The following is a 25,164-nucleotide window of genomic DNA, read 5'->3' as shown; positions in this document are numbered from 1 at the left end:
TCCTAATTCTCCGGTGGTTTGGTAGGGAGATATGGATCGTAGGCGCGAATTCAGATTACATCACCCTCTTGGGGCCTCTTTGGTGAAGGCTCGCCTCCATGGTGAGCTTTTGCTGCCTACCTTCAGTGAGATGCTAAGTAGAACCTTGAATACATCTGGGGAAAACGCCGAATATGTTCCCTTGAGAGCCACCCCATCATGGTCGTCTCCTTCTCAACCCTCCAACACGGCGCGTCTTACCCCTGGTACAAGTATCCACAGAGGGCGACACCAACATGCATTGTGTTTCGTAGCACGCAACAGTTAAGAGCTCGTTCCACCTCTTCCCACGAGTCATGCCACCACCCTCCGCCAAACCATTCCTCCGCGCCATCCGAACCCTCCGACTCGTCCGACACTTCGGCCGACAGCATCGGGCCTTGAAGATGCCAAGTCCTCCGTCGCAGAGAATCGCAAGGGGCAGCATCTGCAAGCCTGCATTAGCCCACGGCAATTAGCACATCCCGTAGCTTCGGCGTAATGAACACGCACGTGAAGATCACCAGGCCCTCACGCAGTAGTCACGGAGCATCGGAAATAACCCACGGAGCAAAAAACATGAAGTATCGATTGAACCACGCTACCCAACAGGGCGCTCTAGGAATGGGTATAGACAAGAACAGGGACTTGCGATGAGGAGAAACCTCTCTAGCGTAGGAAATAGGGTGTGTATGTATGTACAAGAAGAGAAAGGGGGGAAATAATGCAATGAGTGGTGACTGCAGACCAGCAAAAGGTCCAGCCTTGAACTTAACCCAAGAAAAGAAAAACGCCCAGCGATGCTTATACCCAAATGCCAAAGCCAATGCCAGAGTGAGGACTAGGCGAACAGAAATCAAGCCTTCTCCTTCTTAAAGCAATTCTTGAGGCGAAGCTTGATCTTGTACATATACCAATCGCTCTTCCTCTTGAGTCCAAGACCTTCGTTGCCATCCTCAGTAGTAGCCTGGCTCTTGCCCTCCTTGCTCTTACTGCGCCCACCTTTCTTCTCTTGCTTGCGCTTCTTCTCGTTCATGACAAACATGCTTGTGGGACGTTTCTTGAGTCCAGGTCCGTCAGTGACACCGGAATCCCACATGCCGGTTGTTGTGATGGGCGCATATGCGGACTGCGTCTTGCGGGAGCGTTCGGTTTCTGGCATGGTGGGCGATAGGAGCGGGGAGGCGAGGAGAGGCGCGGGCGAGCTTGGGCCTTCGGTTGACGGGGAGATGACGACGGGAGAGGGGATGGCGGCAGCGAGTGGGCGGGTTGATTCGGCGGACGGTCGCTCTATAGGTGAAGGGAGTGAGAGCTCTTTGATGCGAAGAAGCTCTACGCTGCGTTTCATGGTGCGCTCTTCGGGGGTCTCGACGAGTGTCTGGTCTTCGAAAGTAAGGCCGTACTTCTTCCTCATACTCCCTGTCATGCTATGCAGGGCGGTGCCGGTGGAGTTCGCACGTCGCGCACGTGTCTTGACAACAGGTACGGGAGAGGCATGTATCGCCGTTTTGGTTGACGCAGGCGAAGGAGGAGTGTCCGTGAAGCTTGTCGTACGACGGGGCAGTCTTTCCATGCTAGGTTTGAACATCCGAGGAAACGAGCGGCGCTTCTCGTCGAGAGTCGATGCTGGAGATGGCGAGCGCGGGCAGTCCAACATGGACATGGAGAATGTGCGGTTGGCGCATGGACGGAAGGTTGCAGAGGGTGTCAAGGTTGGAGGCGAAGACAAGGAGGGGCTCTCGGTCGTGAATTCTCTAGACGCAACCCAGACGCCAGAAGCTAAGATGAATTGTCGGAGTGCGTCGCCTGTCTCGGTGGGGAGCTTATCCGTCAAGGTGTCCATGAAGGTGTTCATGTCGATGCTTGAGGTGTCGGTAGTAGGAGACTGGGTGTAGGAAGTTATGCTAGGCGTTGACGGCGAGGCAGCGGACGGGATTGCGTAGGTATCCATGACATCGATGCGACTGCGGGTCATTGTCGCGATGATGGGATGACGCCTGGAGTTGACACTCAAGGTACTGAAGGTAAACTTCTTCTCGTCTGGAGCTTGAGGAAGCCCCGGCGATAGCGGCGCAGTCGTCGACATGCTCGACACACGGCGCGAGTGGTTTGGCTTCAACACCCAACGAGCCTTCAGCGTCAGTCCATGTTCGTCAGTACTGTTGAACTCGTAGCCTCCGTTAGGCATGTCGGTGACTGCCCAGCGACTCGTCCCGTCGTTCATGCAAATCTCCGTTGTCTCAGTAACCCCCCTGTCGCACTTCCGTGAACTGATGACGCCAATTATGTCGCGCGAGCCCCAGCGATCTTCTTCCGACTTATTCTCGTCATCCTGACTGTTGTACGCTTCTGCCTGCGCAATGAGGAGATCGTGCGGTCCCAGTCTTTCCCTAGTGTTGAAGCTCCGGGATAGGCGTCTCGAGGCTCGCTGGGGGATGGCGGAGAAAGGGACGACTTCATAGGCTGGCTTTGGTCGCTGTGACGCAATGACTTGGTGTAGCTGCAGGGCAACTCTTTGCCGACTGTGTAGTTTGGAGCGAGTGTTTACCGGTCGGGCGATGATGTAGGAGGTCTTGGAACGAGGGGTTCGCTTCTTGGGCTTGACGCTGGTAGCATCGCTGCCGGAGGAGACAGGTCTTGAAGGAGCGAGGGTGATGGTGGCTTCGTCATGCGGCTTCTTCATCGCATCCCTATGCGAGGCGCGCGTGGGAGTGTCAGGGGCATCGGTCGTAGGGTCGGTATGGGTGGAAGGAAGGGTCGCCTGCGACGGTGAAGGAGTCTGGCCGCGCAAGACGGAACCGAGAAGGGAAAGCGGCATCTGCAGGAAAGAGCCATTGGTGGTGGGCGAGGCTGCACGCGGTGGTGAGCTTTCATGGCCGTGTTTGGCGGCGTCGGCGGTCAACATGTCCAGCAGCATTGCTCCAGCACTCAATCCAGGTGTGACATGCTGAGAGACCCGTCAGCAAACAAGGAAATGACGAAAACACAGGCGCAATCAGCGCATGGGACGCCATTGTTCTTATGAAGGCGGGCCCCAAGGGCTGTGCGCTGAAGTTTGGAGGTCGTGCCCCCTCAAGCGTAATAGGCACACCCACAGGCGACGAACAACTGGGGCTGACTTACAAGCCACAGCTAGCAGGCTGACCTTATGCAGGGAATGGGCTGGCCAATCAATCGCCTCCTATAATTTGAGCTTGTGCAGCTGAGTGTCTCAGGACGCGGCGCAGATGCAATTGCAGAAAACGAAATGGAAACAAAAAAGAAGCCGCCCTGATGGGCCCCCCGTCAGGTCATTCATCGGCCGGCAGGGCTCTACTCACCATCCGCATCGTCGACGCACAAGGCACACAGGCTCCAACGCCGGTAAAGTCAACCGTCGTCCGTCCCGTGGGCGCAGGGACGCCAGCAAAGCCGCATCCGGCAAGGGGCTAGAACGATTGGCCCATCGTGCATATCATGCACACTCGCTACGAGCCCCTCTTTTTGCTTCATCGGGGAGCGATTACTCGGCTTCGGCGGACAAAAGCTGGGGGGCGGCTTACGGTGTGCTCATCGCCAGCAAAGAGACCGCTGACGGCGAGGTCTCACTTCGGTTCGGTGCGGACCTTTGAGCGAGCGCAGAAGACACGTTCCGCAGGGGTCCGAATACCTGATTATCTCACGATCTTAAGATTGATCATGCGGCACGGTGACCATGGAACCTTCATAAGGAACTCTGGGCAGTCAATGCACGGCGTATTCGTATACACCGCGCGGAGCTTCGATTGGCTAGCCTTGCGATGTTTCAAGCGAACAACGCTGTCAGCCAAGCCACACAGGAGCCATCGACTACGAGATTCAGATTGAAGCATCATGGCAAAAGTAGATCGCAGCTGACGCGAAGCTTGTCAAACTCGGGGGTGGCTGTTGTGATGTTCGCTACAACAATGGAACAAGGCACCCCGCAGCGCCTGAGGCTTACGCAACTCTAGGTACCATAAACGTCGCGAGGAGGGTTTCGAATTAGCCTTTACCTCACCGACAAAGCAGCACACCATTACGCCGTGCTGCACCTCGTGCTGCACGACCCGCTACAACTCACGATCTTTCTGCAAGCCCGCTCGCTTCTGATCGTCGGTTCCGTTGTGCTCCGCATCCCGCTGCTAAATTTTCACCGAGACCGACTCGTCAGCTGGAGGGTACATTACCTCCACGCACTCGGCTCAACCGAACTTCCGAGATATCTAACCTTCGAAACAGGAAAGCATTGCGTGCGAAAGGTATTACTATTCGCCCATTTGTCAAGAACCCCCGATTCTCACGGCCGCAACGATAGGGAAGTTGTGTCAGCGAGGGTCGCGATCTTTCGCAACAAGTGCAAATGTCGACGGACGAAATGTCAGGCCAGGGCTTCGGTGCCCATCCATCAGCTGAGAGCCTTGTCAATTGGTTCACGCAAAATGGGGGTCAGCTCAGTCCAGACGTCCAGATCGTCTACAGCGACTCGCATGGCTTTCACATGCGCGCTGCGAGACCATTGAGCTCCACTGTGGTGGCTTCATGCCCATTGAAGCTGACGCTGTCTTCTCTCAACTTAGACCCAGAGGAGAAGGAGATGTTGTACATCGAGAGCCCTCTTCAACGGTGTCGGGGGAAGATACCGGACCACATTCTGACGTACCTGCTGTTGATTGAACAGCGCAAGAGGGGCGATCAGTCGCCATGGCACGCCTACATCACATGTCTACCAGGGCCTGAAAGTATGACTACGCCTCTGTGGTTTGACGAGAGCGATGTCGCCTTTTTGACCGGTACCAGCCTAGCGCCTGCGACCAAGGAAAGAAAGGCTGAGTTGCAACACCAATGGGAAAATGCTGTGGCTGTCATGAAAGAGCTTGGTATGCCTCTTGCTGACGAGATTGACCTGTAAGTTCTTTAGCGAGTGCGATTCAGCGCAATCTGTATCGTGTCTAGCGTGCACTATAAAGTCAGCACTACCTCTGCCACAACTGAGACACTGCAAGCGAGTTGTGCTTTTGTGTGCCAACAACACAGATCTCCACATATATGGCTCATGATACACCGATACATCAGCTTTCTGGCGCAGCCTGCTAACGATCCCCAGCGATTCGTTACTATGGGCAGCCACCATCTTCACTTCGCGAGCCTTCATCTCGACCCACATATTACCGGAAAGAGAGACCATACCTATTCTCTTTCCGGTGGTCGATATTCTGAATCACTCTGTATCGACCAAAGTAGAATGGGACTTCCAGCCTCACCAGTCTTTCACGCTCAAGTGCCTTGAGGGCGAGTCGTTTCAGCCCGGCCAAGAACTCTTCAACAACTACGCACCTAAGCAGAACGATGAGCTACTCCTCGGCTATGGTTTCTGCCTAGAAGACAACCCTATTGAGCAGTTTGCTTTGAAGCTCGCGTTCCAGCCGCAACTGCAGCAGTATGCACAGCAGCTGGGTTTGCTAGACCCTGAGAATGTACCTTTTGGCATGTCAAAAGATTTCCTGGCCACCGATCCGAACAAGGAGCAGCATTTCCTACGCGCCAAGGACCATCCGTTCGGTCGCTACGATAACCACGTACCATTCTTCCGCGGTGTTCCGCCTTACATTATTCACTTCTTCTTTATCCAGACGATCATAACTTCTGAAGTGGATGTGAACACTATCGACATCGCAAGACCAGGCCCGAGAATTACGCTGCAAGTATTGGTACTCCTGCACCAAGCGCTGGAGCAGAGGTGCAGTACTCTTCCACTGCACATAGAGAAGAACCCCCGAAACGACAAGCAAAAGTATGCGAAGATTTATCGCGACAGCCAGGCCAGGATCATCCATTCAGTGCGACAGGAGCTCAAGGATGCGATTACCAAGTTGCGCGCACCCAACGCTGAACTTCCCATCCGCGCCTTGCACAGTCTATCGGATGTGCTGGCAGCCTTCAGCACCGACCTTCCAGAACCAGCGAAGACCTTCTCAAGCGCTCTCAATAAACATGGTATTCAAGGTCAACAAAACGAAGGTCTGGAGTGGACGGTATTACTGACCGTCCTGTTGTCGTTGATGTTGACTACACAAGACACAAACGATGTCAAGGTTTTTACTCTAATGCACGACTTGTGCTCTAAACACACCCTTCCCACACTCGAAGACGGCATTGAAGACGTTGATACATACACCTTCGTCGATGAAAACCTTGGCGACTTCGTGCATCTCCCATCTGCAGATGCGAACGCCGCGCCGACGGATATACTCGACGACTTGGGTATGACGTTTGTCAATCAGCCAGCCGATAGCGCAACGCCTGTGTTCATCAAAGGACGCACAGATAACCTCGGCGCGAGGATGATCATGTGGGCAATGAAGGTAGTAGAGAAAGACGTTGTGCCTGTGTTTGAAGATGGGCAGATAGTAAGATGTCTGTATGCCAGAGCGCAGACAACGGAGAATGGGCAAAGCGACGAGACGTGGATGTACGAGTAGAACCAAAAAACAATTCCATATTGCCTACTCGACATGTACTTGCACTCACCACGCAAATTATTCATTGCTACTATCGTTCAAGTCATCGCGTGTACCTGCTCACCCGCAACACCTGGGCATGATCCTGCCACTACAGCTGCTCAACACATCTCCTCAGCGCAAGGCTTAGTGTCTTCAAGACGACGAAAGACATCGTAGAGTCAGCATCTTGGACTCACCTGTGCAAGGTGCAGTCCGGTCTCTCACCGGTCGCTACGTGGGCCTTAGACGATAGCCGTACGCAGAGATAGCAACTCCATATACAACTCTCTCTCGTCTACTTTTCCCATCACCTCACCAGTCTTTTCATCAGTCACCACTCCCCGCAGATTGAGACGTTTGACGCGCTCACTGTCAGCGGTCCTCACCCAATGAGGGTGATGGAAGCCCCGCACTAGCGTGACAGCTAGCGTGTGTCCCCTGCAGCGTCTCGCTTTGGCAACGCCAACGCGTAAACACAGACCCTCCTCGAACAAAACACGCCTCCACTTTTTGCTTTCTCACCACCACGCCTTCCTTTCGTCTACACTCGCTGCTTCTTATCGCTCCTATCGCCTACTTTACACGAGATAGAGCGTTTATCGTCTTTAATTTCGCCCTTTGGTCCTGCGGGACACCATCACAGCCATGGCGGACGACTCAATAATAGACGACTCCGTATTCGACGAGGGCGCCAGCTCTGACTTCGCGCCGCCCGCGAAGCCGGCAAAGGCTACCAAGGCTGCCGCAAAGCCCAAGGCAGCAGCAACGAAGAAAGCAGCAGGTCCTGCGAAACCTCGAGGACGGCCCGCCGGCGCGGCTGCAAAGCCCAAGGCGAAGGCCGCGCCCAAGAAGAAGGCCAAGGCCGTGTCGGACGATGAGAACTCGGATATCGACATGGCTGAGGACCCAGTGAACGACGACGAGTCACTCCTAGACGACACGCCACCGAAAGCTAAGAAGGCAGCAGCCCCGAAGAAGTCCAGCGGCAAACCTCTCGCAGACATTGCGAACGAGAGCTTCGGCGGAGATGCCGACGATGTACCAATCTCGGCGCCCAAGAAGGGCGGTGCCAGCAGCAAGTACCAGATGGTGAGTGCGCGAGGTCTGGGTAGCAAAGCACTGGCTAACACATATACAGTTGACGCATTTGGAGCACATCATGAAGCGCCCGGACACATACATCGGCTCCGTAGAGCGCCAGACGGACAAGATGTGGGTGTACAACTCAGAGAGCGAGTCGATGGAGTTCCGCGACGTCTCCTACGTCCCCGGTCTCTACAAGATCTTCGATGAGATCCTCGTGAACGCGGCCGACAACAAGCAGAACGACAAGAACATGAGCGAGATCAGGGTTACGGTCGACCGCGAGTCTGGCGAGATCTCCATCAAGAACGACGGCAAGGGAATCCCAATTGAGATTCACAAAGTTAGTCGCTTTCAAACCCCAGCCAAATACACTACTGACCCGACTAGGAACACGGCATATATGTACCAGAGATGATCTTTGGTCACCTCCTCACCTCCTCCAACTACGACGACAATCAGCAGAAAGTCACGGGTGGCCGCAACGGTTACGGAGCCAAGCTTTGTAACGTATTCAGTACCGAATTCACAGTCGAGACGGTCGATTCGAAACAAAAGAAGAAGTACAAGCAGACCTGGACTGAGAACATGAGCAAGATGGGCAAGGCCAAGATTACCGACATCAAGGGGGACGACTACACCAAGGTCAGCTGGAAGGCCGACTATGCTCGCTTCGGAATGGCTGGTATCGACGACGATTTCGAGGCCATCATCAAGCGCAGGACCTACGACATGGCTGGTACGCTTCGGGGCATGAAGGTCTACCTGAACGGCGACCGCATCAAGATCTCGTCATTCGCGAAGTACATGGAGATGTATACCAAGTCGATTTCGCGCGACCAGGGCAAGAGCGAGGACGACAAGGAGAAGGACGTCATTATCACAGACAAGCTTGACCGCTGGGACATTGGTTTCGCCGTGTCTGATGGTTCCTTCAACCAGGTCTCTTTCGTCAACTCAATTGCGACTACGTCTGGTGGTACCCACGTTAACCACATCGCCGACCAGATCATCGATAAGCTCATGGCGATTGTCAACAAGAAGAACAAGGCAGCTGTCAAGCTGAAGCCTGCACAGATCAAGAACCATCTCTTCCTGTTCGTCAACTGTTCCATCGTGAACCCGGCCTTCACATCGCAGACCAAGGAGCAGCTCACGACCAAGGCCAGCCAGTTCGGTAGCAAGCCGGTCCTCAGTGACAAGTTCCTGAACGCCATCGCCAAGACGGAGGTCATTCAGAACATCATGCACTTTGCGCAGCAAAAGGCCGACCAGATGATGAAGAAGACCGACGGCAACAAGCGCAACCGTATCAGCAACGCCAAGCTCACAGATGCCAACAAGGCAGGAACCAAGGACGGGCATCTCTGCACGCTCATCCTCACTGAGGGTGAATCAGCCAGTGTACTTGCTTTGGCTGGTCGTGCCGTAGTCAACCAGGATCTGTTTGGTGTCTTCCCGCTTCGTGGTAAGCTCCTCAACGTCCGAGACGCCACTGTCGACCAGATCATGAAGAACGCCGAAATCCAAAACATCAAGAAGTTTATGGGACTTCAACATAAAAAGGAATACACGGTCGCCGACATGAAGAGCTTGCGTTACGGTCATCTCATGATCATGACGGATCAGGATCACGACGGTAGTCATATCAAGGGTCTACTCATCAACTTCCTCCAGTGCCAGTTCCCGAGCTTGCTCAAGATTCCCGGCTTCCTCTTGGAGTTCATCACGCCCATCGTCAAGGTCTGGAAGGGCGACCCCAAGAACCCGCGCGGTATGAAGAGCTTCTTCTCCATGCCTGAGTACGAGGAGTGGAAAGAGCAGCACCAGCACGAGAAGGGATGGGATCACAAGTACTACAAGGGATTGGGTACCAGTGACATCCCCGATGCCCAGATCTACTTCAAGGATCTCGACACCCACATGAAGCGCTTCCAGGTCATGCGTGAAGAGGAAGAGAAGCTTATCGAGCTCGCTTTCTCCAAAAAGAAGGCTGATGCTCGTAAGGACTGGCTGCGCGACTTCGTGCCCGGTCAGCATCTCGATCTCACCACTCCCGATATCTCGTACGACGACTTCGTAAACAAAGAGTTGATTCTCTTCTCCATGGCTGATAACGTGCGATCAATTCCCTCGGTTATCGATGGTCTGAAGCCCGGTCAGCGCAAGGTCCTGTACACCTGTTTCAGGCGCAACATCAAGAAGGATGTCAAGGTCGTTGAGCTCGCTGGTTCCGTGTCTGGATCCACCGACTACGCTCACGGTGAAGCCTCTATGCAGGGAACCATTGTCAACCTCGCACAGAACTTTGTCGGCACCAACAACATCAACTACCTGGAACCCAGTGGTAACTTCGGTTCTCGTCTCAAGGGTGGTGCCGATGCTGCCAGCGCCAGGTACATCTACACTCGCCTGTCGCCATTTGCGCGACGAATCTTCCACGGCCACGATGACGCACTGTTGAAATACGGTGAGTCAGATGGCCACAAGATCGAGCCTGAGATGTTTGTTCCGATCTTGCCCACGATTCTCATCAACGGTTCGAGCGGTATCGGTACTGGTTGGAGCTCCGAAATCCCCAACTTCAACCCGATGGATATTATCGACAACATCAAGCGTCGCATGCAGCCAGGCGCCACCAAGGAAGATATGCTTCCAATGATCCCGTGGTACAAGGGCTTCAATGGTACAACGACAGTGCTCGGTCCTGATCGATACCAGTTCACTGGAGTTGTTCGACAAACTGGTGACAACGAGGTTGAGATCACTGAGCTGCCAGTTCGTTACTGGACACAGGACTTCAAGGAAAAGCTCGAGGAGATCATCAAGGCCGAGAAGGGCCCTTCATACATCAAGGACTACATCGACTACAACACGCCAGACCGCGTTCACTTCATCATCAAGATGGAAGACAAATACATGGCAACAGCTCTTGCCAAGGGCCTCGAAGAGATGTTCAAGCTCTTCAAGCCGCAGTCGACTAGCAACTTGGTCGCCTTCGACGCACACGGTCGCATCCACAAGTATGCAAGCGTTCTCGATATCATCGAGGAGTTCTACCACGTCCGTCTGCGATACTACGAGAAGCGAAAGCAGCATCAACTTCAGGTCATGGAGAAGGAGCACTTGAAGATGACCAACCAGGCCAGGTTTATCCAGATGATCATCGACGGCAAGCTCATCGTGTCAAAGAAGAAGAAGACTGTGCTTGTTCAAGAGCTCAAGAAGCTTGGCTTCACTCCCTTCCCCAAGGTCGAGGATGCTAAGGCTGCTGGTGAGGTCGAGGATGTTCAGGAGGATGACTCAGAAGATGTTGAGACAGAAGTGTCCGCCAACGATTACGACTATCTGCTAGGTGTAAGTGCTACTAACCCTTCCCTCAATGCCAAGACTAACGTTTTCTAGATGGCTATCTGGTCTTTGACCCAAGAGCGTGTCGAGAAGCTTCTGAAGCAGATCGGCGAGAAGCAACATGAGATCGACACTCTCATCAAGCTATCACCGAAGGACATCTGGACTGTCGACCTTGAAGCCTTCATGGATGAATGGAATGTCCAGCTGGATGAAGAGGTCAAGCGCAAGAAGAAGATCGCTGCCATCACTCGCCGACCTTCCGCCAAGCTTGGTATCGGTGGCGGCAAGGGCAAGGGAAAGAAGAAGAGAAAGGCAGATGGAAGCGACTCGGACGACTCCGGATCCGACTTTGGCCCGGTTAAGAAGAAGGCAAAGCCGAAGAAGGAGGGGCTGCTTAGCTATCTGCAGCAGGAACCAGTCAAGAAGCCTAGTGCAGCAGAAGCTCTCAAGAGCAGCACTGCGTTCGGCTCAACCGCGCCGCAGAAGCAGGGTACCTTGCTCACCCATCTTGTCAAGAAGAAGGAGGAGACGCCCCAGACGGAAGGCGGAGAAGATGGTAGATCAGCTTCCGCAGACTCTGCACCAGCGCCAGCTGCAACCAAACGGGGCCGCCCAGCTGCTGCAAAACCCATCAAGAAGGATCCGCTATCGGACGATGAAGACTCGGACGTATTCGCTGCAGTCGCCCAGGAGGCTGCAAAGGAGCCGTCCAAGACTACTGCCTCGCGTACTGCTCGCAGCGCAAAGAAGCAGGCACCCAAGTACACCATGGGCAGCGACTCCGATGACGATGATGACGATGACCTCCTCGGCGATGTTAGCAGCATGGTCAAGACCATCGGATCCGGTACGAACGGCGTTCCCATGTTCAAAGCTACCACTACTGCGCGCCCAGCAGCACCCGTAAAGAAGAACAGCCCCATCGAGCCCATCGAGATCGACGGCGACACCACAAACTACGAAGGTCTAATGCCTCAGTCTTCACCTCAACGTCCTCCCCCTCGCAACATCCACGACACAATCATGAGCTCCGACGAGGACGACTTCGATCTCGGTGTCAAGAAACCCGTCGCCAGCAGACTTACCAAACCCGCCGCGAAGCCCAAAGCCGCAGCCGCTAAGCCCGCACCCAAGCCCAAGGCCGTCGCAAAGAAGCCCGCTGCCCAGAGCCCCGCAGCAAAGGCTTACGCGAAGAAACACGGCAAAGATGCTGAAGCTGCTAAGCCGGCTGCCAAGGCTAAGAAGCAGATCACCATCGACTCTGACGAGGATGAGGAGATGGAAGATGCAGATGCTATTGCCAACGACATCCTGTCTGACGAGGACGAGGATGAGCCGACTCCTAAGCCAAAGTCTCGCGCTCCTGCTGCGAGACCTGGTCGCAGGGCCGCTGCTAAGCCGGCGAAGTATGTGGTTAGTGATGATGAGGCGGAGTCGGATGAGGCTTCTGAACCTAGCTTCGATGACGACGATGATAGCGAGTAGATTGCTTGCTCGCTTGTCTTGTCGTTGGGTGCATGTGGGTGGGTGTTTTATACCCTGGTGATTTGGCGTTGTGGGCTTGAGGGTATTTTCTCTCGTCTTCATGGGGGGATGGGGTTGAACTTATGGATGGTTCATCGGCGTTTTGGCGTCGTTTCTTTCTTGAGATATACTTCCTTCAATATGTATATTTATTAGAAATATACTTGAACGTTGCTTCAGCTACAAACTTTCTGATTGTATATGTTGTGTGTTCCATGTTTGAAAATGTGTAGTATGTGATAACTGTCCAGCCTGCTTACAAAAAACATGTCTACAGAAGTTCTCCTAGGCGTCGCTGTTCCACATCAACGGCGAGCGAGCATGAGCTCATTAGTTCCCCGCGAGCTGAAGTATACACAATCTTGGAAGACTACAACATGACCAGCATCATCTCGTTCTCGCACGTAGCAATTGTCGCCAGCTCTCGCAAACCTCTAGATCTTGACATTCAAATTCTTCCACGCGATATGTGCCTCCCCCTAGTTCCAAACAGCGCTCCAAATGTTTCTTATACCGTCTAGTAGCTTCTGGCCTCTCCCGACACGAAGGCACCACCGCATCTCATCAGTGAATACACGGAAACCACCCCTCCTTTCGTCCACTGTACCACACTAAACTTTCATTTGGCTCGCACATATAGGCACCGCTCTTTTGCGATATCGTAAGTATCTACACGTGTGGTAGTAGCTCGTAATCCCAACCCACAAAGCCACGAAATGGACATCGACAACATCTACATCTCCATCTCCACCCTCTTCTATCAACATAAAACCTACTTCCTGCACACCACCTCCATCCTCGCTCTCATCCTTCTCCTCCCCAAAATACTCGTTCTCCCACACTTCTATCGCACAACGATCTTCCTCTGCGTCACTACCTACATCCTCTTCTCCGCAGTAAAGCGGTACTCCTCGAACCTACCCCCGGAAGAGGATGATACGGTACCCCCGGACATAGACACCACACCAACGCTCAGCCGGGGTGCAAAACCAACGATGCAGACGTCGCCGACGTTTGAGCGCGTCCAGGCGGCTGGTAGAGCGAGGCCTACGTGCGCTGTCGTGTGGCCGAAGAGTCAGGTTTGGAAGAGAGATGCGCTTGCGGGACGGAGGGACGGTATTGGGAAGGGAGAGAGGGGGGAGGAGATGGGGTGGTGATGGACTGGGGGGCGAGGGAACTGTGTTGGGGATTAAGGCTAAGGGTATGAGAGGTTTTGCGGTTGATAAAAAGGACGTGTCGTTGGTCTGGCGGGAGGGTTTGCCTGTGAGATGAAGGGACGGATGTATGAAGTGGCGGGTTTGGTGAATTGTATAATTCATGTTAGAGTCGCATCGAGTGTGTCAGTGTTTGTTGGCTGAGTCGGTGTTGTCGATTTTGGTACGGTCATTTCAGTACTAACTCAGAACAATATCGTAGAATGCTCTGGAGATCGAGACAAACCTGCGCACGTCTGACGGGTAGGCCGGCTGTAAGACACATGGAAAGCGAGTGATGCCAAGGGGGCTGTAATGCTGAGATGGATATCGCCGATCAAAACCAAGGAGATGACGTCATGATGAACAAACTCTTCCAAGAGAGAATGTTGAATATTGAGATGATGTTGGGTATCGTAATTCCATATCATTAACTATAGTATTATTACAATCGCTAAAGATCAATGCAAACGCCGCATAACGGTCGTACACGTGTACTGGTATCCTAAAAAGCTTCCCCTTTCCATCCAGCATCGGCATCAAGCACGATATATTATCCACCTTTGTATCATACATGTTCCAGGTAGCGCTGCGCGACTTGTTGCGAGCAGGCTCAGACGCCGCTGACATCTGATCGTGTGTTCCAGGAAGCGTCGGAGTAAGACTTGTAGGTGTTCTAAACCTGGCTCATGGAGGGACCACCGCGACGGATGCCACCGCGCAGGTTGGCGCCGCTGCCGCGTCCGTTCATGATGTTGACGGCGAGTGTGGCGACGAAAGCGGCCCATCCGAACCAGAGGAAAGCGGTGGTGGCCTGGGCTTGACGGCAGTTCTGCTCGGTGTCTGCGGAGCTGTTGAGGACCTTGTTGGAGCGGGTGTATCCCTGATACATGTTAAATTGTGCGCTCAGCGGAGAGATCATAGATAACTTACGGCGTTCGAGCAGCTGTGTGCGCCAATGTATGCGGGAAGCGCGACGGCGGCGCAGAAACCGAAGAGGACGCTCAGTCCATCCATGGCAATGTCCACGATGGGAATGCTGAACTTCTCGATGAAGGACGTGGGCAGGAAGTATAGCAATGTGAACAACCACCATACACCGACGAAGAGTGAGTAGTTGATGATGGAGTGGGTTCCGTTCCACGCGCGGGCGATGTTGTTGCCCATGAATGCGGTAACGAGGATGGCGCAGATCAACTATACGATGTTAATGAGGTTCTTCGATGAGTCAATGTCACAACATACCTGCCAGGCGCGAAGGCCCATGGAAACAGCTCTTGACACCATTTTGCTGATGTGTATATAGAAAATGTGGTGGTTGGGTGATGTATAGATGTAAACGAAGTCGAGTTCGTCGTTTCTAGCAAAGCGTTAGGTTTGCGGTGGGGATGAAATGAATCGGGTGGCTGCTGTAGATGAAGGCGATCTGCTGCAGAAGGGCTGGGCTGGGGCTGGAGAATTATAGCAGTCGGCGGCTGGCGGGAGGAAGCGGGTCTTTGTGGCAGCGTCATAGGACCCTGGGCGACCGGCAGTGACGTATGAGGGTCCAATCGTCGCTTCCACCTCCGGAACTATCGGTACTTGCCTTGTTGGTAGCGCCGATCACGACGTGCGGATCTTTGACGGACGATGGAATTGGAATTGCTGCGTGGTGTTTGTTTGCGATAAAGGCCGTCGTTCGCACGTGCATTGCTCGAATACTATATATGATTCTACGTTGTTACGCGGCTGTTCTCCTGGTTGCTGCGCAACAACAACGATGATGCAAGTCGGCACAGGGATGTTCATCAGCGCTATCAGCCACTGCTGACGCCCCCAAGCGCTTCGCTCGCATGACCGCACCGTCACCCTAATTCTTTTCTCCGAGGGGGCTACTGCAGTCTTCTACGTAACACCTCATGCTATGACATGCGCTGTGGCTTCTGGACCGTCGCCGACATGCAAAGTTTGTCTTGACGACATGAGGTTTGACGTTGGTTTTGCACGTGGAGGAGGTTTGGATCTGCGGATACTCGCTCCCCGGATCGACGACGTGATCGCCATCGTTGCGCTCCGTGCGAACTGTTGTGTGACGCGGTTGGACCATGTTTGCAAATCGTCCTCGCACGAGCAGCGCGGGCCAGTCAGTCATGGATTATGCTATCTTTTGGATTGAAAGGATCTCGCAAGGAGATGCTGTTGCAAATTATGCGTTTTATAGTCTTGCCTGATATCGTGAAACGTAGCGGATGTGTTTTGTTGGCGACTCGGTCCTTTCGCAATGTTGACGTTTTTCAGAAACCTTCTTCGTGCCGTCGTGCAGTCGCGTTGTTTTACCAACGCGAGATCCATGCGCGCAGACTTTGCCCAAGGTGGGGTGGATTAGTAACATCAAACCTCAGCAAGCATATTCACATATCACCTCAGGCAAGGAAAACCTGAACGGGCCTGCGGCCTACATCAGCATAGAAACATGCGAAGGAGTTGACCTAACTTCAGCGTAGGCCCTAGAGTGTTCAGTCTTCTCCTTGTATGAGGAGACATTATACATCAACTCCATAAAGACGATTCAATGAAGCAACCACATGTCATTCATCTACATAGTGATGTCCAACCCGTATCTGTATTGCAAAGACAAGAGTCTCAGTCTAGGCGACTTTTTCAGATTGGCCGTCCAGCTACCCATCGCTGCCCGAGAGCAGGAGGGTGACAAGGACTAGTTGATCTTCGACATTCGTGTACTAACTCACCCCTTCCCATACCATGAACCGGCTTCGAGAAGGTGGCTTTATGTCGGTTGTCCGAGAAGGACGTGTTGTAATACTGTCAAGCAGACGCAGACGATTTCAATCGAGATAGTGCGGCATCGCATGAGCTGTCTCTCGGAAGAGGAGCTGAGCAATGTCCTCGAGCATCGGCCATGTTTGTGTAGCCGCCCGAGCTCATTATCCTCATACTGTTCTCGACTCGAGGCTCCAATGTAGTCCCAAGGCGGGAGTTTCGCTCCGACGAAGGGCAAGCACATCGAGCTTGTAGGCGCCATGCGTAATCGAAGACCGTGGGGAAAGGAGGCAGAAGCCAGCTGGATGGCCATTGCGTTGCGTGGGTGTGGGCGGTGGTGGTGGTGTAGGAGAGACGGGGGCGTTGGAGCTGAAATTTTCAGCCAAAAAGCGGTTTGTGGGCTGTCGAAGGGGTCAAAGCGGAGGTAGAAGGTGGAGCAGGAGCTCGCGAAGAGAATCTGCAGGGAAGGCGGCTGTTTGGGAGGACATCTAGGAGACATTGACCTTCTTCGGCACCTTCACAGCAGCCTGTTTGCCGCCGTGAAGGTCAGTGCTGGTTGCTGCACCCTTTTGGTGACCTCGATGTTGTCCAGCTTTACCTTCCTAGCTGCCCAAGGTCTGGCCTCATCCCACGGACAGAGTCTTAGCACCACCCTCCTTCCCCTGCACGAAAGGTAAAGGCGGCGGTGTTATAGAAGCTCCTTGCCTTGAGAAGCCTTCCCTTGTACCCCTTGTCATAGTGTTGCGATGTTGTTATGATGTTGTGACGTTGGCCTTGGTCCTTCCTCGGGCAAGCGCTGGTGTTGTCCGTGATGTTGCTCGAGCCTCGACCAAAACCTCTCAAAGCACCCCACCCCCTTGAGCCCACCAACCCCCGATGCACCCTCTGTGAAGCCATCAGGAGGTTGTAGTCCTGCTCTTGGAATGTGGGCTGCCTCGACACCCTGCGCCTCCGCCTCGGGGGTGGTTGAGCAATGTCTTCTCGACTTCGGCAAATCGCTCCCTCAACTTGCAACCACAGGACTCTCGCCGCCCAGACGGCGCATACTCAACTCTTTGATAGACTCACATACCACAGAGAGCTCTACCAAAAGTGTAGGAACGGCAACGTGCGCAACGAGACCGCCTCGCAGCCTCCCCGCCACAGGTACTAAACGGCAAGCCGAAGAAACCACGCCCTCCCCTTCGCCTCTGCGCGGGGAAAACTTCAGCGGACGCAAACGACACCCTCATGCTCCACAACGTCGAGCAACTCGCACCATAACCGGCTGTCAGGTCGATAACATCATGGTGCCTGATCGGAAACCATCTTACACGAGTCCGCGGCGATGGCAACAAGAAGTCTTCTCGAAGACGGCGGCAGACCACTCCAAGGCGCGCACCACCCCAGAAATGCTACTCTTGAATAGAAAGGGCTGGCCAGACAACAAAGAAGCTGAACGGAAGACCCTCTATACTCCGCAACCATGATTGCAACACATCCTGCGCACGACGGCGAGGCATCATGTCAACGCAGTCACCACCTTCGGAATACTGCTCTTGGATACGAAAGGCTAACCAGGCAACACAGAAGTAGGTTGGCGACCATTGGACTCAACACGAACATAGTTCATCCCTTGAAACCAAAGCGGCTCTCGGAAGCGGACACCATAGTCGAGCAGACACAACGACCGACTCCGCGGGAGTCCGCCCAACACCAGGACGAGGATACTCGTTGGCGGCTTCTGGACCGTACCCCGCGCAACTGCGAACGATACCCCTGTGAGATTCGAGTCGACACAACACAAACGCCACTCTCGAGGTCGGTGTGGCTTCCTGTGGTAGGCTGGGACATCAACAACGCGGAGAATGGTCCATGTGTGCGCACTTTGCAAATACCATCAGGAAGGTCCAATACGAGCATGCATCAGGCATCGCCACAACCATGCGGGACATTGGAAGCCGAGGGGCATGCTACTTTGACCGGGACGCGGATCAGAACATCGGGGCAAGGTACTTGTGATGCCGTTTGGTGACAGCCGGATGGCCTCCACATCGGACCGAGCGCTTAATCGGTATCCCAGAAGAGGTTCACAAACGTCGGTTGCGACAGGGTTCCTTCGAGTCGGGCAGCCCGATCTGTGACAATGCCATACGTACCTTAGAGCAGCATACGATGCCGGCAAACATCCTGCAACGACAAACAGAATTCCAAAAGCCCACGGCCGAAGAACGAGCGACCGTTTGAACAAGGCCTCAGGCGGCGAACAGACGTGCGGGCGCATCGTTGACTGGAGGTACCGCGGGGCTTGGTTGTCCTCAATAACGCCAACGCTGTGCGCAAAATGCGGGGTTGTCAGGATGCCGCGCAGCCAATATGCAGAGCCGAAAGAGGAGACTGTCCAACAGCATGCCGTGCCTCGTGTGCTCGACACCAGCCAAAGACACACTGTAATACCCTGTCGGCTGCAGATGGCGAACATGTCGCGAACCACTCAGGAGTCTTCGCGGGATATGTTGGTCGTTAGCTCCAGGAACGCTCGTTGTGTAGCCATCGGTTGCGATACGTATATCAAGGGCGGCGTCGAATAGGAGAGGCCCAGACGTGTCCACAGAGATCAACGCGCTGAGCGGGGCATGCCGCGGGTGCGTCAAGCAGCTAAAGAGCTTAGTATTGAGGCCATGGTTGTCGTCGAGACCGCGTGACCTGTTACACTCTAGGGCTGAAAGTGTCCGCAGTGCTGCTTAAAACTGTTCCGGGGTGCGATAGCCTGACGGGGATGCAGCGTGACTGATGGCGCTTGAAGCGAAACAGAATGGCGTGCAGCAAGCATGAAGCCCTAGAAGAGAAGGGATGGATGTCTTCCGACGGGCCCAACCGAGTCCAGACAGAAGAAATGAGGGGTTCGTTGACGAAACCCCAGCCATGCAGCCCAACGCATCGTCGATCAGGAATTGGGCTAAAGAAGAAGGATGAATCCTGATGAAAGTCGATGAAGCTGTGTTGTCGAGAGGTGGTTACAAGAGGTTTGACGAAGGCCGACGGTTGGATGAACCGGGCCCTGTCCGGCGAGCTTCGCTACCCCCCAACAGCGCAGCAATTTGCAGGAGTTCGCCTGAAGCATACACGGCTAGCCAGAGTTGGGATGGCCGTCTCCGCATTTCCTGCGCAACGACCCTTCACAAGCCCCTGACCCTTGGCCAGCCCGGTGAGCTGCAGAAGCCTCAAAGGCGTTGCATGTCTGCTTGTCTCAGAGACTTACGTCTCGTCTCCTGTAATGAGCATCCTGCCTCGCCTTCCTCCTCTTGCCTCCCTGTCAGCCACATTTCGAAGTCTTTGAGATCGCCGTAAGCTCGCCGCGCTTGGGCTGGTGGAGTCGTCTCCTGATCTGACAAGGCGCGCGGAACGCAGGGTGTCTGCCGCGTCTGCTTCCCAACGTTTCGAACGATCGCCAAGGCGAAACTCTGCTGCTGTCAGTCTGGCCTCTGCGGACGGTGCCCTCCCTATTATATTCATCTGTTCTGCCGTCCATGTCAGAGGGCGACATGTGCTTGCTCTAGTAGTCGCACGTCCATCCTCCGAACATTTGTCCTTGATCTGCGGGACAGCCTTGGGTTTAGCAGCGTGGCGCTTCCCCACACTCCAAGGACCCGGTGCCTTCTTGCCGATCCTAGGCTTGTGTGATTCCATGCGACGACTGATGCCATAGCGGATCGTGTTCGTGTTCGATATCTTCGAGAAGAAAGACTAGGGATAGACTGGTTCAAGAGTTTGGCGCTTGGTTTGCGACGTTTTGAGGTATGTCTTCGCCGATCTGCGACGGTTGTGCCCGCGCAGCTTCGTGTCGCAGAGCTTGGGGCTCTCGTCCAATGCTAATCGGCTTCCAAATCAGTTTGTTTGAATAGAGTCATTGTGGGATAGAATATACCAGGTATGTATCCCTTCCTTTGGCATTCCGCGTCGTGCGCACGTTGTCGTCGCGCCCGTCCGCTGCGGCGGCGGGTCTGCGGCGTATCCAGGCTCTGCGATGTCGTGCATGTATATGCAATCACCATGAGGCTGACGATGTTGGATAGGATATACCGCCCTTCTCCCGATAGATCTGCTTTGGGCATCGAGCTCCGCGTCACGTAATTCTCTAGACAAAGTTCTGTTAACTAGGTAAGCAGAGTCAGCCTTTCTTTATATCTTTTCCTTACTGCAGCTGCTCTCTTCGGTGTGAGCGTCCCTGCATACGGTTCTCAGGCGCGCTGTTCGGGGGCGAGTGGTGTTGTGGAAGATGTCGCGGTATGTACCGGCGTTGGCGGAGTTGAGGTTGTGCGGGAGCAGGTCAGCGCCGTCAACACCACGCACTGCATCACGACTCTGGACATGCAGAAGCACCCTATTCGCCTCGGAAGAGTCTCTGTAGGATGTTCTGACGGGTAGAGCTGCTTGCATCAAGTTCTCGGGGGTGTCCAGTTGGCGTGTGTGGGCGGGGCGACAGCAAGCCAACTCTCCTGAGCATTGTCACTCGAACAGCAGCATCATCTCATTCTACGTTCCTATGAGGAGGATCATTGGGAGCAATTCAAGCTTTCTGCTGTCCTCATCCTGTTATTCTTCAGCGCGGCCTCTTCCTGGCCCCTATGTTCATTGCTAAGACGACTGGCCGACAGTAATCTCTAAAGCCATCCGTGCACGGCGTTCCTGCCTCGAGCATCGCCAACGGTCTTTCCTCCAGCGCTTGAAAGCGGTAATCAAGCCAGCTGACTGTCGCATTTCGGTGCTGGCTCGTAAAACCCCGCTGCCGACGTCGTTTTCTGCTTCCTTCTTCCTCCACCACCATCTTTCCCATCATCTCACTCCCACAACCCTCACCACGCCCTGCATCCGATTCTGCTTGCAGGAGCGGTTGCTTCACGGCTTTCTACCACCCCTAAGCGTCCTGAAGTGCCGCATCAGCACCATACACGCTGTCTTCAGGTCGTCAAGTACGCATCTAGCGATAGACACATCTGCTTCCGAAATCTACAGTCCAGGTATGTATTCTCATCTCATCTCATCTCACCACCTTCCGCTTCTCGGGCACGTCCGGCGCTCCCGTTGTTTGCATCGTGGTCTGGCCGCATGCCATCAGAGTGCCCCGCCCTTCACCTACGCTGGCTGGCCACCTTCACCGTTTGCCCCCACGTATGCCCTCACGTCTACCTTCACCGCTGCCTTTACCTCTCTCACCCTTAATACCCCGCTCCTTATCGCCCCTTCTGATGACGTCGGCGCTAACATATTGCGCGTTTGCGATTAGAGGTGAAGGCGACATAAAGACATACCACCTGCCTAGACATTATATCTTCTTACACCCTCGACCACGCAACATAGCATCTACCCTGTGCATCACAGACATCTTCCGTGTGCAGATAGTGTGCATCAAGACACCCCCCTATTCATCCCCATTCCAGCAACTCTTCAAGGTACGTCCAGCCACTGTCTTGTCATCCATGACAAGGAGATCACTGACGTCTTCAAGGTAGACCATCCATGATGAGTAATAACCCTTACAACCGCGGCTTGACCGTCGGTGGTTCAGCGCTCGAGAAGTCGAAGTTGCAACTCCGACGTCCCACCCCTGACAGCGATGTCTTGGCGTCCAGCGACGACGACCGCGAGCATGTGCCAGTCGTTACTCGCCCTGCGCAAGGCTCCTACCCTCTCGGTGTTCGACGTCCCTCTTCTGGTTGGCTCCAAGATATCCAGCCCAACCGGAAGTTCTCGCTGCCCTCGGTGTCGTTTGCCGGCTCGCAGCCCACAACACCGTCACTCGAGTTGCCCCAGCAGTCCCGTCCGTCCACGTCGTCGTTCCCCTGGAACACGCCTAGCTTCAACGGTTTGAATCGACCCAACAAAGAGATCGCTCCCTCCCCTACTTCTGCTTTCGCACCCACCGACAAGCCTATTCCCTCCCCCACCACAGTTGAAGGCGACGACGGTAACGGTATTGGCTTTTTGCTCAACCAACAAGCTCCCAATCCCTTCCGCAAGGCTGTCCGTTCCCAGTCCTATAGCATAGGTCAAGGCGATATCGAGCACAGTCCTGTCAGCCGTTTCTCGCGTCAGCCTAACACCAGCGCAAATCTCCGCCACCGACCCTCCAAGCCCAGCCTCCTTGGTGAGTCCGCTGTCGGCCTTTCGCAACTGCGTGAAGACGACGCCGACGAGATCGAGTCCTCCAACGGCTCAGAGCACGGAGTCCGCCTGCCCGCCGGTTACTGGGAGCGTGAGCAGAAGCAAGCCTTGCTCAAACAAGCCGCCATGGAGAACGCTCGCGCCCGCAGCAGGGCTACCTCCACTGGCTCCCCTGTCTCCCAGCTTCAGCAGCAGCGCCGCAAGACGACTGCCGGTCTGCGCAACACCTCGTACAACGCCGCCGGTGAGTATGCCATCGAAGAGCTCGACGACACTGAGCCTGCGGTCAACCGTCCTGCCCCAGGCCTTACCCGTCGCTTCAGCGAGCACGTCGGTGTCCTCAACCGTGATCACGAAGTCGAGATCGTGGACAGTCCTCAGAAGCCCCAGTGGACCACAGGCAACATCTCACCTGCTGAGATGGACCCCCTCGGCCGCCGTCATTCGTTCGCCCACTACGGTAGCTACAACTCAGCCATGCCGCTCTCAACCTTGAGCAACACTCAGGAAGAAGAGGAGGAGTACGTCTCACCCCGCCAGAGCCCACGTGGCAACAAGGACGACGAGCCCTTCGACGCCTCTGCCTACTTCACTGGCTACGGCCCGGCCTCGCGCGCTATCAACTCCTCCGCCATCTCGGCAGCTCACCCCGATCCTGTCGTGCCCAACATGGCCATGTCTGCTGGCAACCCCTACGCGGTCCCTCCTAGAATCGGAAACCCCACCCGCCGCTTGTACATTGTCACCTTCAAGTGCTCTCGTGCCGACATCTACTACCTTTACGACAACACCGGCCTCGAGATCCGTCGTGGCGACCTTGTCATCACCGAAGGCGACCGTGGATGCGACCTGGGCCAGATCACTCATGCCGACTTGACCATGGAGGAGGCTAAGAAGCTCAAGGTTGAGGCGAACGAGGAGCACTTCCGCTGGCTCGTCATGTTCTCTCAGTACTCCCTGGCCGGCACCCAGAACGACTCCGGCATGCTCGGCGCCCTCGCCCGTGCTAATGGATTCCCGAACCCCATGAGCCGTACCCCAGTGACTGCTTCGGGTGAGCCTGAACCGTTCAAGCCGAAGATGATCAAGCGTCTTGCTCAGGCCCATGAGATCTCTGCGCTACGTGAGAAGGAGGGTGGAGAGGCCAAGGCCAAGCGTCTCGGAGCTCAGAAGGCCGCTGACCACAAGCTGCCTATGGAGATCCTCGATGCTGAGTACCAGGCGTAAGTCAAACATGTTCATGTTGCTTTGATCATACTAACATCTTCAGTGATTACCACAAGCTCACCTACTTCTACTACGCCGAGTCGTATGTCAACTTCAACGAGCTCGTCACCGACCTGTTCAAGCAGTACAAGGTGCGCATCTGGATGTCGGCTGTCAACCCTGCCTCCGTCGTCAACCCTGCCGGCATGTCCCAGATCCCGCCGCCTTCTGCCATCGGTCCTGGTGCTATCATCACATCCAACAGCGGCAATGCTTCTTCCTCTGTCGGCCCTGGCTTCGGCTCCAACACCCATCGCCCGGCCCAGCAGTACGGTAAGTCCATCGTCGTCTCCTTGCTACGTGTGTATGATTGCTAACTATCGCTCAGGTCAAGCTCGCACCCAGGGCAACTACGGTAACTACGACGACGGCTTCCACGCGTTCTCCCACCAGATCCCGGCCTACCCTACCCAGCCCTCATACAACATGCAGCCTTGGGCCCATGGTCAGCAGATGCAGCAGCAGATGTACCGTAACTACTACCCCAACGTCACTGCGAGCGGCAGCCCGATGAACTATGGAGCTGGAGCCTACTATCCGCCTTCGACTTACACTTCGTCATACGGTGGAGGGTATGGGCCTGCTACAACTACTGCTGGATACGCTGCCTCGCGCAACTACACCTCCAGTACCGGCCACGCCTTCGGTCATCAGCATCACAACGCGTACAACGGTGGCGCTTCGTACTCTGCTGGCGGTGGCTACACCAACGCCTACGCCAATGCCCAGTACACCTCAGCTGCTCCTGGAGGATACTATGGCGCCTCAGGAGGACGTGGTCGCCCCAACACTGGCGCTGACAGCACCTTGAATGGTGCCATGCACAACTTGTCTTTCGGTAACTGAAGAGAGAATGGACTGTCAGGTCAAGTTCTCTTCAAGATTTCTTTTCGGTTTTTGATCATTATATGGTATTTCCTTTTCATTTTCCTTTCACCCACGAGTTCAAGGTTTATGGAGACTGCCCGGTGAGGTAAGTCATTTTTCCTTCATGATTTTTCTTGATTTTTCTTGCTTTCACCACCAAAAATTCCCCATGAATGCGTGTATTTTAGTTATATATCATGCCTATATGGCGAAATGAGAATGCTTCTGGCACCAAAAAACTGTCTTTTGTGAATGTTGTGGTATCTGCCAGGCCTATATATCAGGGTTGAGATGATCCTGCCAAAATCACTGAATACCTCCTGGCCTAATTTTCGTGAAGTGTTTCAACACCTTGACTACCTCCCGGCACCCCAGAGATAAAATCCCTGAAGCCCGTGGGCTGATTGAGTACCTCCCGGCCTATATTTCAGGATTTTTCTGTAAACTAAAAATGT

General features: G+C 54.5%; 4 protein-coding genes across 4 annotated transcripts; 2 read left to right on the top strand and 2 right to left on the bottom strand.

Moving 5' to 3' along the window:
- Positions 1 to 874: 874 nt before the first annotated feature.
- Positions 875 to 2,923, bottom strand: J4E83_004279 (uncharacterized protein; the record flags this gene model as incomplete). The annotated part of the gene is made up of 1 exon (XM_049331208.1): positions 875 to 2,923. The coding sequence occupies one exon, from the start codon at positions 2,921 to 2,923 to the stop codon at positions 875 to 877; it is 2,049 nt and encodes a 682-aa protein (XP_049189754.1).
- A 1,455-nt stretch (positions 2,924 to 4,378) lies between these two features.
- J4E83_004278 (uncharacterized protein) lies at positions 4,379 to 6,497 on the top strand (the record flags this gene model as incomplete). Its single annotated transcript, XM_049331207.1, has 2 exons — positions 4,379 to 4,923; positions 5,123 to 6,497. 2 exons carry the CDS (start codon positions 4,379 to 4,381, stop codon positions 6,495 to 6,497), a joined length of 1,920 nt encoding a protein of 639 aa, XP_049189753.1.
- A 7,851-nt stretch (positions 6,498 to 14,348) lies between these two features.
- On the bottom strand, positions 14,349 to 14,959 carry J4E83_004277 (uncharacterized protein; the record flags this gene model as incomplete). The annotated part of the gene is made up of 3 exons (XM_049331206.1): positions 14,349 to 14,555; positions 14,606 to 14,869; positions 14,918 to 14,959. 3 exons carry the CDS (start codon positions 14,957 to 14,959, stop codon positions 14,349 to 14,351), a joined length of 513 nt encoding a protein of 170 aa, XP_049189752.1.
- A 6,972-nt stretch (positions 14,960 to 21,931) lies between these two features.
- Positions 21,932 to 24,688, top strand: J4E83_004276 (uncharacterized protein; the record flags this gene model as incomplete). Its single annotated transcript, XM_049331205.1, has 3 exons — positions 21,932 to 23,799; positions 23,847 to 24,115; positions 24,171 to 24,688. 3 exons carry the CDS (start codon positions 21,932 to 21,934, stop codon positions 24,686 to 24,688), a joined length of 2,655 nt encoding a protein of 884 aa, XP_049189751.1.
- Between the last annotated feature and the right edge of the window lie 476 nt (positions 24,689 to 25,164).

The sequence above is a fragment of the Alternaria metachromatica genome, assembly GCF_023757995.1.
Source record: "Alternaria metachromatica strain BMP 0045 chromosome Unknown scaffold_7, whole genome shotgun sequence".
Lineage (NCBI taxonomy): Eukaryota > Fungi > Ascomycota > Dothideomycetes > Pleosporales > Pleosporaceae > Alternaria > Alternaria metachromatica.
This window is presented reverse-complemented; position numbering and strand designations above follow the sequence as displayed.